At 42.7% G+C, this 12,385-nt stretch overlaps 1 protein-coding gene across 1 annotated transcript in view; it reads left to right on the top strand.

Annotated features, from left to right (window-relative positions):
- Window positions 1–231: 231 nt before the first annotated feature.
- PRKCH (protein kinase C eta) overlaps window positions 232–12,385 on the top strand; it is a 233,165-nt gene continuing 221,011 nt past the window's right edge. Inside the window, exon 1 of the mRNA XM_050797765.1 lies at window positions 232–1,132. Coding sequence (XP_050653722.1) covers window positions 770–1,132 — 363 coding nt within the window. The 5' untranslated portion in view covers window positions 232–769. The remainder of the gene's footprint in view (window positions 1,133–12,385) is intronic.

The following is a 12,385-nucleotide window of genomic DNA, read 5'->3' as shown; positions in this document are numbered from 1 at the left end:
AGGTGTTTGCTCAGCCTGGGCCACGAACCCCTTCCTTTTTGGCCTGCGCCCGGGGTGGCCCCTAACGCGCAGCGCACGGCCAGACCCAGCGCTACAAAGAGGGCGCGCAGGGCGGTGCAAGCGGGCACTGGACTCCCAGGGGCTTGCGCGGGGATCCACCCACCGCAGGGACGGGCCGCGGGCCGCGGGCCGCGCGCCACGCCCCCGGGGTCCGGAAGGCGCGGGAGCGGGCGCAGGGGTTCTGTGAACTTGGAACCTGGCGGCGCGAGGTTCTCGCCGGGGATGCGGCGGCGGCGGCAGTTGCTTCCTGGTTTGAAGCTCGCCGAGTGGGGGAGAGCGTGAGCCTTCGGAGGCGGGGGCAGGAGGAGAAGCAGGAGGAGGCGGGGGAAGAGACGCTTGGGGCTGGAGCTCACCGGACGGGTAGCTCCGGCTCTCCGGGGAGAGGAGCTGCCCGGCCCTGGAGAAGGGGCGAGTCCCGCGCGAGTCCCCGGGAAGCGCAGCACGCTTGGAAGGGACGGTCGGGCCTCCCCGGCCCGCTGAGGGCTCGGCGGCGGGCTCCCCTCCTTTCCACCTCGGGAGGGAGGGAAGGAGGGGAGGAAAAAGTCCCACGGAGGAGGCAGAATGGCCAGTCGAGGGGCGCTTGGGCGCTGCCTTTCCCCAGGGCTGCCTCGACTCCTGCAGCTGTCCCGAGGGCTGGCCTGAGACGGGACTCCGCGTTCTCCCGCTGCGAACCAGCGCGGCCCCCCGGGGCCGGGGCAGCGGCGCCGGCATGTCGTCTGGCACCATGAAGTTCAATGGCTATTTGAGGGTCCGCATCGGTGAGGCGGTGGGGCTACAGCCCACCCGCTGGTCCCTGCGCCACTCGCTCTTCAAGAAGGGCCACCAGCTGCTGGATCCCTATCTGACGGTGAGCGTGGACCAGGTGCGCGTGGGCCAGACCAGCACCAAGCAGAAGACCAACAAACCCACGTACAACGAGGAGTTTTGCGCTAACGTCACCGACGGCGGCCACCTCGAGTTGGCCGTCTTCCACGAGACGCCCCTGGGCTACGACCACTTCGTGGCCAACTGCACCCTGCAATTCCAGGAGCTGCTGCGCACGACCGGCGCCTCGGACACCTTCGAGGGTTGGGTGAGTAGCGGTGACCCTTTCCCTTTGTGTCCACCCAACTCCCGTTCCCCTTATGTTTTTCAAAACTCACCCGGGTCTCGCTTTCCCATCGCTCTATGGCTGAGGGAATTCCCTCCAGACTTTGGTCCTCGTCCAGGTGGCCGCGGCACTGGTGACGCGACCGCGGTGGGTGTGTGCAGGCGCAGGTGTGTCTCCAGGAAGCCAGCCTGGACACGATCCCCTTTCAGGACAGCGGCTTGGCCTAACGGGAAGTCGGGCAGGGGTCCAGGGCGGTCACCCCTTCCGCCCAGTCTATGGGTAAGGAGCTCCAACTTTGAGCATTCGAGTGGATACGTAGGAAAGGCAGGGAAGGAGTGATACGAAAGGGACTTGATTTGGGTAAAGTGCTTCAAGCGCTAACTTAGGAGAAAGCCGTGCATTCTCGCGAGTATTATTCATAATGTTTATGGATACATGTTGGTTCAGCCGCTCAGACGTGCACACGTGTTTCGGCTTGCACATCCCAAAGGTACATGAGCTACACTGGCAGGGATCTGAGCGCCTGGGTCTGCACGTTGGCAGTTTCATTATTTAGCAGTTTTCCAAGGAGATGAGATTTACATATACTTGCAAGTAACTCAGTCAGTCCGAGGTGGGAGTCCTGAGGTATGGGTTTCTGCTGCTGTTGGTCTGAGAAGAGCTGCAAGGACTCCTCAGGAGGTTGTTAACCGCCTTCCCTGCCCACATCACCAGCCTGTGTTCCTGGGTGTTGACGTGTAGCTACCCGCAACTTCCCACTTGCCTCTGCTTTTCACATAGTTCCCATGAGGCAAAATTTCTGCTGTAAATAAATTAAAACTTCTAGAGCACTCTACACGGTGCTAACATGCTTTTACTGCCTAATCCTCACACTGTCTTTGTGATGCAGGTGGTGTCGTTCCCACTTTGAGATGATGGAATGATAATTATAATAAAGTAGTCTGGTTTAGCCAAATGGAGTACGTTATTTGAAGACTCTCAGGAGTTTAATAGTTTAAGTTCTGGAGGGAGTCAGTTTTGAACCTAATATCAGTATTGAAAATCTGTTTGAAATTTACAAGTGGTGAAATCAGATGGATGGTGATGAAGGCTCATTTAGGTATTTATTTTATACTTTGTGGAATTGGTAATTTTACCGTATATTTTCTGAAATTAAAGATGGCTTGTGGAGCTATTCCTTTCTTTTAAATAGAAGTACAAAAACCGTAATGACTGTTTAACCTTAATCGTCAAATTATATTGAGTTAATTTCCCTTCAGCCTGATTTACTTTGTGGCATTTAGAAGTGGGGACTAGAGAGGAATTGCTAAAATACAGTTAGCTATTTACATTTATCCTGTGAATTTCTGGATATGAAATAGAAGTGAGTGTAGGCATCCAGATGGAATTGTTGAGTTCTATTATTGTCTGATTAGGAGTTAGGTTGGGCAAAGCTCTAGAGGAGCTCACTAGGTTCTGAAGTATGGTGGTGCAGATTGGCCAATGGCCATGAGAAGCATCTCTTCCTGGAGAGAGCCTAGACTGGTCCTTCTCAATCATCATAATCTACCCACTTGAATCACCCAGGGACCTTTCAAAAATCCCCACTTTTAAAGATTCTAGATAGGAATCTCTGGGCTATGGGACCCCATCACCCATGCTTTTAGGCTCCCCAGGTGATTCCAGCATGCAGTCAAGGTGGAGAACCTGAGGCCTACATGAAGGCCAAAAGATGAGGACTTCTTGGTGTCATAAATGTAGGAAGATCCAGGTTATCTGACTAGGTGGCATGTACAGAGCTGCTTATTGTTCCACTGGATGAATAAAGGATTCGGTGTAAATCAGATTTCAGTATTTATGATGGTCTGAAATAATTACACTTAGATGTTTAATCCACTGGTGGTGTTTTGGAAAACGTGAGTGTTTGGTTGGTAAGGAGGGTCAGCATTTAAATGACCTTGAAACCAATGGGTTTTCATGCATTTGTATGCATCAGAGGGCAGATTTTTTTTTGATGTTGTTTTTTAAAAAGATTTTGGGTATTTTGGAACTCTGAGGATATGGTAGGTAGGATGGGCAGAGTGTTGTTTCTTTTCTTTTCTTTTTAAGAAAATCTTGTTAAGTAAATATTTGGAAATGTATGGAATGCATGCTTGTTTTTTAAAAAATTATCCTTCATAGGTTCAAAAATGCTTTAAAAAATAGAGATGGGGTCTTGCTCCCTTGTTGACCAGGCTGGTCTTGATCTCCTGGCCTCAAACCGTCCTCCCACTTCACCCTCCCAAAGTGCTGGGATTACAGGTGTGAGCCACTACATCTGGCCCAAAGGTGCTTTTGAAGTTCAGGATTGCAGAAATACTTACTTATCTTTAGTATTTTAAATTGACATGTCTAGTTTATTCAGAGAGTTACATGTGGAATAATTGAATTTACTCCATAATAAATTTATGTGTTGCAAGTGGAACTACAGATTACTGACTTAAAACAAAAACAAAACAAACTCTTGAAGTAGCAGGTTCAAAAAACCCCCAAAAACCTAGGGACTTAGTTTTTGCTAGATCATGAGAAGCTTTTAGCTGTCGATTATGGATGAGAGGATTCAATATGGTTAAGATCTCAATTCTTCCTAAAGTATTCAATAGATTCAATATAATCTCAACCAAAATCTTTCTAAGTTTGTTGTAGAAATTGACAGACTGACTTTAAAATTTATATGGAAATGGAAAGTACTGAGACCAGTCTAAGAATAGTTTTGAAAAAGAACAAGTTGGGGGACTTACACTCTCTGATTTCAAGGCTAACTGTAACATGACCGTAATCAAGATAATGTGGTATTGGAGTAAAGAGAGTCATACAGATCAGTGGAATGAATAGAAGAGAGTCTAGAAATAGATTCACACATATATGATCCACTGATTTCTGATAAAGCTGCCAAGAAGGCAACTCAGTGGGGGAAATGATAATCTTTTCAACTAATGGTGCTTGAACAACTGGATAGCCACATGCAGAAATATGAGCCTTGACGCTTACCTCACATCATACAAAGACATTAATTCAAAATGGATTATAAACCTAAATGTAAGAGTTTAACTGTGAAACTTCTATAAGAAAACAAAATTGTAGTGACCTTGGGTTCAGCAAAAATTTTTTGGATAGCGTACAAAAGGCACCAACTATAAAAAAAAATCAGTAAGTTGGACTTTATCAAAATGAAAAACTGTTGCTTCCCGGGGAATGTTTAAGAAAATGAAAACCCAAGCCACAAATGGGAGAAAATAACTGCAACATGTAAATAAAAGATGTGTAACATGAATATATAAAGGAACTCTAACAGCACAGTAATAATAAGAAAAATACCTAATTTAAAATCCAACAAATGACTTGTAACTTGTCAAATGTTTGAATAGGCACTCACCTTCATGCCAAATAGCACATTAAAAGGTGCTCAAAATCATGAGTCATTAAGGAAATGCAAATTAAAATCAAAATGAGATCTCAATATGCACCCACTAGAAAGGTTAAAATTAATAAGACTGACCATACCAAGTGTTGGTGAGGAAGTGGAGCACCTGGAACTCTCATATGCTACTGTGAGGAATGTAAAATGGTACAATCATGTTGGAAAATAGTTTGGCAGTTTCGTAAACTATCAAACATATGCCTACCGTATAACTTACTCTTTAGTATTTACTAAAAGAAATGAAACCATTCATACAAAGGCTTGTCCACGAATGTTCATAGCACCTTTATTTGTAATAACCCCCAAACTGGAAACAACTCAAATGTCAACAGATGAATGTTTAAACAATTGTAATTTATCCATACAATGGAATATTACTCAGCAATAAAAAAGATGAACTGTTACACATGTAACAACAGGAATGAATCTCAAAATAATTATGCTGAGTGAAAGAAGCTAGACAAAAAAGTACGATTTCATTTATGCAAAATTCTAGAAATGAAAACGAGTTTATAGTGACAGGAAGCAGATCAGTGGGTGCCTAAAAATGGAGAGTGGAGGTGAGGGAGGTGGATTACAGAGGAGGCAGAAACTTTTAGGGGAGATGAATATTTGTATTATTCTGATTGTAGCAATGGTTTCACAGTTATAAACATATGTCAAAGCTTATTAAATAGTTCACTTTAAGTATGTGCATGTTACTGTATGACAGTTATACCTGAATAAAGCTGTGGGGGAAAAAAACCAATAAGGACTTATCCATATTTTACTGAAGGTGTTAAGATGCTAGTAAATGACAGAATTTCAGTTGAGCCAAGTCTGACTCTTGAAAACTATATTTTATCTTTAGTGCAGAAAATATTTATGAGAATAGGAGCGTAGAAAAAATGAAATCACAATAAAACAAATTAGTTTCTAATTTTTGGACACAGTCTGATTTTCTAAATTATCACTGTCAGTTTTTTTTTCTGTTGCTTCTAGAACACGTTTATTTTGCATAATTTCTCTGGCTTCCAAAAACTGAAGAATTGCCTCTATTTAAACCCTATTTTCTTCTTTCGTGTATTTGCTCTCGATTTGCTGACCTTCTAAGTGGGGACCAGCATCTAATGCTTAATGCAGAGTGCTGGGGACATGGGGAGGCAGGAGGAGCTAGAGGCTGCGTCATGGAAAGACCTTGGCGCCCCCTCAGGAAGGAAGGACCGGCTTGGCAGGATCCCAGGCTGTTTTCCTGGTTCAACCCTCTTGAAGACATTGTGTTCTCGGCAGCCTTGGAGGGCCGCTTTCTCTCAATTTCTCAGTGAGGTACCTGTTTTGTAATCAGTCCTGTCAGGTGAAGCAGCCAGGTTACTACTGGACAATCATGGATTATCTTTTCCCTTCCTTCCTGGATCCAGGGGTCTGAATTTATAGCACCAAAATTCTTCCAGATTTTCTATTTAGTGGTTCATTCTGTTTTGTACTTTGTAGTGCAGTTATTCTCATGATTGATTTTTTTCTGAGCCAATTGGAAGGAGTGTCTAACACTGACTGGTCAACCCACTGTGTTTAAGGGGAAAAACATATTTTAGAATCTTGAGGGAGTTTTATTTCAGTGTATGTGAATTGTATTGGCTATGTAGCATCTTCATTTTCATTGTAAGAAGAAGTTTGCTGCAGTGGGACCAGCTGCTTCTCATCACAAACAGGTTGTGGCTCAGATATTTTCCCCTTTGGAGAGCATTTTCCTGGCCACATTATTATTTTGTTGTCTTTCATTGTACTCATTCCTCTCTCAGATCATTTTGTTAATGAATTTGCTTATTATACTTTCCTCCAGATTACAAATGGCTTGAGAGCAGGGACCCACCTCTCTTATTCACTGTCCTAACCCTGGGACAATGTCTCATACACAGTAAACATTAAATATTTGTTAAACCAAATTTTATGTGATTGGGGGACAAGTAAAGTATAAGTACTTTGGGAGCATCTTGCCATCTTTCTAAAAGAAATAAATGAAAATAGTTGAGGAGTGACTGGATGAACGGTATTCCTCTATTAAATCTATCAGTGACATACCAATATGTGCTTGAAAGACTGGGCCTAACTGCTGAGTTCTTTGAATATGGTAATGGATTGAAAACCTTGTGTATGAAAAATTCCCTGCTCTTACGTCATTTTAAAAGACTATGATTTTAAAACTTGTAATACGTTATAACGTTTTTCACTTGTAATTTTCATACCCAAAATGTTAAAGTCAGGGCAGAAGCAAAGACATCAACATTTAAAAGGTTGTGCCTCAGCCTTGGAGAGGAATGAGGTTGGTGGGTGGAACGTGAATCATTTTATCTTATGCAACTCTTAGTGAAGTTTTGGTATGTAGCAAGTGTTTAGAATGGTGATTAGTGGTGATGGTAAAAGTGTGCTGCATTTTTATGAGAAGAGTAGCATTTGTGTAGAATAATAGAGGTGCCTGGGATTTTTGATAGTCCTTTTTTATTTAATAAAGCAACTGAGGCCAGGTGCTATGGCTCGCATCTGTAATCCCAGCACTTTGGGAGGCCAAGGCAATAGGATCCCTTGGGCCCAGGAGTTTGAGACCAGCCTAGGTAAAATAGTGAGACCCCATCTCTACAAAAAAATAAAATTAGCTAGGCACGGTAGCACATGCCTGTAGTCCCAGCTATTTGGGAAGCTGAGGTGGGAGGATCACTTGAGCCTGGGAGGTTGAGGCTGCAATGAGCCATGATCATGTCACTGCACTCTAGCTTAAATGACAGAGCAAAACCCTGTCTCAAAAAAAAAAAAAAGCTGAAAAAACAGTCAACTAGATTGTGTTCCCCTTTTGTGTTGACTTCTTAGCTCCACTTTATTAGAATGTGATAAAAATGAGGCCTAAGTGGAAACTCAATCCCTGTCCGTTGTTTTTCACTCTTATCATTACTCTATCCAAAATAGTCTTTCTCAGTTGCCAAACCAACAGTCATTTCTTTACTTAAAATTCCTCTGTGGTTCTCCACTGCTCTTAGATAAAGTCCAGAGTCTTTTTTGTTTGTTTGTTTGTTTGTTTGTTTTTGTTTTTTGTTTTTGAGACGAATCTCTCTCTGTTGCCCAGGCTGGAGTGTGGTGGCACAATCTCGGCTCACTTCAACTTCTGCCTCCCAGGTTCAAGCGATTCTCCTGCCTCAGCCTCTCAGTAGCTGGGATTACAGGCACGCAGCACTGCGCCTGGTTAATTTTTATATTTTTGGTAGAGACAGGGTTTTGCCATGTTGGATAGGCTGGTCTCGAACTCCTGACTTCAGGTTATCTGCCCGCCTCAGCCTCCCAAAGTACTGGGATACAGGCATGAGCCACCACGCCCAGCCAAAGTCCAGAGTCTTTAAGTGGTATAGGATGTTCTCCATGATCTGTCTCCTGTTTTCCTCTTGAGCCTTTTCTCTTACATTTCCCCAAATTACCATGAGCATCTTTCAGTTCCTCAAAAGGAGGAACTCTTTGCTTTGCTGATTCTTACTTGTGCTTCAGGTCTCATTGTGGACATTAATTACCCAGACAACTGTCCCTGATGTGCCAGTCTGGGTTTGGTCCTCCTCCTAGTGTTCCCTCAGTATCCTGAGATCTCCTTTGCCGCTGTCTCCTCCAACCTGAAAGAATGGACGTATGAATGGATTGGCCTCTAATGGAAGCGCGTGACACTGGTCACAGGGAGTTCGGGGTCGTTTGAGTGATTGACTAAGATTCATCTGCTTGGCTCTTGTGGTACTGACTCTGACAGACTATTACATGTTTCTATTTGAAATGCCAAGCCCTAGGTGAGCATCCAGCCACCACTGAGCATGTACAAAGTACCAGGCATTGTGCTCTATCCTGTAAAGTCAAGTGGACGGGACACACATGACCCATTCTTTCATAGGTCTTGTAATTCCAAGAGCGAAGGAGATTGGGGTAAAAAACAAACAAAAGCAACTAGTGAATTACAGAAGTACTTACAGGCAGGTAAGCCCCTGGTTTGGGGAGGTCAGGAACATCTTCCTGGAAGAAAAACAAAGAGCTGGCTTTTAAGGACCCAGCATAGAGAGCCACAGCCTGCTTCAGTTAAATGACTGTAAACAGTCTGCTCAAAAGAAGAAAAGGAACTTCTGACCTGAGAATGTTTTCCAGAGGGACATCTCAGATGCCCTTTTGGAAGGTAAATGTTCCTGACCCACAGAAATGTTTCCATCTTCGGGAAGTTTGGGAGGGAACTGTTTCCATGCTTGTGAACAGATGACCTGCAAAACAACTTTTGACTCCGCAAAGGCAGAAAGTGGGAACACTATATTTGAACGATCACATACCTTAAGTTTTGTATAGATCATAAAATAATCATAGATGTTGAAGCAGGATCATCATCTAATTTGGAACAACAAAAAAAGCCTGATAGCTCTTAGACCTGCAGGCAGCCTGTAGGTATATTCATTTGGCACAGATGTTTTTAACATTGAAACTGAAGGCATTTAGTGCTGTGGTGCTCCAGTTTGCCACAGACCCCACCACTCCCTGTTATGAAGCCAGCTCTCTTGACTCATTACTTGCTTGGACCTGGGACATTTTTAATTTTGTGACACTATAGCTCAAGCCTTTGTTTTCAGAATGTGGGAACCAAAGTTCTAGCCAAAGCATTACCGTTGCCCTAACAGGGGTGTCCAGTCTTTTGGCTTCCCTGGGCCACGTTGGAAGAAGAATTGTTTTGGGCCACACCTAAAATATGCTAACGCTAACGATAGCTGATGAGCTAAAAAAAAAAAAAAATCCTCAAAAAAGTCTCATAATGTTGTAAGAAAGTTTATGAATCTGTGTTAGGCTGCGTTCAAAGCTGTTCTGAGCTGCATGCATTTCAGCCCATGGGCTGTGGGTTGAACAAGCTTGCCCTAGCTCATGAGAAGTGTCATATACATACATTTAATATGTGTTAATATCTATCTAATCTATATCTACAAAAATATAGATATGCTTACTTAGATTTATTTAGATATGGAATATTTATTAATTTATAAAATACATTAGATGTATATTTACTTAGATTTTTCTTACATAAATATTTGTGCCCTAGTATTTCAGAGAAAGCTAGCTTACTAGTAAATATATGGGGAGTTAACTTTTACCGCAAATTACTATTGTGTTAACTATACAATTTAAAAAGAAAGCAAACTGCCAGGCTGGTGTGATGGTGTGCATCTGTGTCCCGTCTATTGGGGAGGCTGAGGCAGGAGGATTGCTTGAGCCTAGGAGTTCAAGGCTGCAGTGAGAGCTATAATCGAGCTGCTGCTCTTCAGCCTGGGCAACAGAGTGAGACCTTGTCTCAAAAAAAGAAAAAAAACAACAAAAAACCCCTCTTTTTATTTCAGTATGCAACTCCCAGCACTATGGGAATGCTGTACTTTAATGGGAGTCAGGAGAACTGGGTTCAAGCTGTGACCTTAGGCAAGCCCCTACTTATCAGGGTCTCCTTTCCCGGTTATATTTTGAGGGGGCTGAGTCTCCTTTCCCGATTTTATTGTGAGGGGGCCGCACTGAGTGATCTCTAAAGGCCTTTACATCTCTAAAGCCTCTGCTTCCATGTATTAGGCAATTACATAATTCCTTCCCTTTTGGAGTAATTGGTTTGGTTTAAACTGTCAAAACGAATTATGTGTTATCAAAGTTAGTAACTCCTAAGAACTAAATTGGTCCAAATCTACATTGCTCAGAGTTGGAGAGGATTTAGCTCACATCTAAGTGACTTGTATAGCATTGCTAGTGATGTTGGTATTATTTTCTTGGTTTAGAATCAGCCTTAAGGAAATACATTTCAAGCCATGCAGTTGTATTTCTTGGTTGACGCTAAGGCATTCCTTGCTCTATGGGATAGTTGTAAGTTATGTCCCTGTTACGTCAAGTCAGAGAGAGACTGAGAATCCCACTGTTTTGCTAGAAGCCATTCTCACTAGTATGGCAATTACAACATTATTGTCCCAAAGCGTCTGTAGCCCCCAGTCTGTGTATCCACCCAAGGTGATGACAAATACTACAAATCACTGTAGGACAGACGTTTTAATTAGAGGGAGGAATGAGCCCAAGGGTATTGACTACGGTAGTGTTTAAGTGCTATGTTAAAGAATTTTATGAGACAGGAAATTTTTGTTGAGAATCATGGTCCTATCTGGAGATATTTATCAAGATTATTATGTTAGTATGCTTCTGTAGCACCAGTAAATTAGAGCAGTATCTGTCAAAGCACATAGGACTTTTGTAGTAGAAAGCCCACTTAATAAGAAGCTTACCAGCAATGCTTTTATTATGTACTGCCTTCCCAAAAGTTCCTTTGATTCCATGTAAGTTTTACCCTTGCACATCTTTGACCTCACAGGGAGAGAAATGCTTAAAAGTTACCAAAGATGTTTAGTTTGTGCTTGTGGTAAAAAATTAAGGAATTTGCCAGAGCATAAAACCTTGGTCAACATGAGCCCTGTCATAATTGCATTAATAAAATAAGTCATATAGGCCAGAGTGAGCATATTCTATACCTTGTCCTGTATTTCCCATTTCAGACCTAGCCTCTGTTCTCCAGGCACTTAAAAACCGCAAAGCTGCATATTTATTAGTAAGTCACAGCTGTCCCTTGTACTTGTATAGCTCTGTCTCTCCACTTCTCATGTCACAAGCACTTAAATATGATACAGTGCCCTCTTTCCTTACAATGGGCTTTGGTTTTTGCATCTGTGATGTTGGAGGGCTGGGCCCCTTGAGCTCTCTGGTCCTTCTGGTGTCAGAGTTTTGTGGTTCTGGTAATGGTTCCATTGGACAATGGAAATTCTGCTCCTTTCTGAAATATATTCAGGAGACTTCTGGACTTCTGATACTCAGATTTGTTCTGGGCTCTGAAATTATTTTGGGAAGCGCACCCAAAAGTCACACGTGTATTAGCCTAATTCCATAAACAGAATACATTTATTTATTTGCAAGCTGTGGGCCTCTTAGATGCTTTAATGTAGATTACTGTTGTTTAATTATGGTACAGAAGAGTTGAGAGCAGATTCCATCTAAAGCAGTGCTTTTGAAACTGTTGTTGAGCTCTAGACCCTTTTAGTGATGATGAGAGCTGTGGAGCCTGTTTCTGCAAAAATGCACGTATGTGCATATTGATGATATTCTGGGAACAATGTCATCAGATTAGTAACCCTCCTAAAGCCTTTCCTAAACCTAAAGGACACAGGACCTCAGGTTGAGAAACGTCAGTTAAAATAAGGCTTTTATTAATTCCTAACATTCAGGGTGTGGTTCTGGTGTTTCCTTTGTATTTGAGAACATTTTCACTTCAATTAATTATAGAAAATAGTTAGTAGAAAATAGGAGCTAGGAGCTACACATTTTAGAGAAAAAGATGTTCTTAAAAATGTGTCTCACTTATGGCTCCTGGTGAAATATACTAGATGATGACCCATTTTAGGACCTATTTGGTTGTGTTATTTAGGCATTTTCAAAAGCCTCTATTTTTTGAAAGAGTTTCTTTGAGGTTTGCAGTAGGTGAAAACTTAAAAAAACAAAACTAGGACAGTTTGAGTGACCCTGGCTTAGTATCTTTTGTTAATATAAACTTTTCCCTTGTAAAAAGAAATAGGATTCATCTTTTTCATATACTTTTTCTTAAAACATTCACCCTCTTTTTGAGCTGCAGTGGGCATTATGGTGCTCTGCCGTGTTAGTCTAAGACAAAATGATGAGATTGGTGAGGCCTACCTGATCCTCCTACCCTTTGAGCCCCAGTCTCCTATGGTCTGAGTCCCCGTGACCCA

Source organism: Macaca thibetana, chromosome 7 (genome assembly GCF_024542745.1).
Source record: "Macaca thibetana thibetana isolate TM-01 chromosome 7, ASM2454274v1, whole genome shotgun sequence".
Taxonomy (NCBI): Eukaryota; Metazoa; Chordata; class Mammalia; order Primates; family Cercopithecidae; genus Macaca; species Macaca thibetana.
Note: the sequence above shows the minus strand (reverse complement) of the source record. Positions and strands in the feature narration are given on the sequence as shown.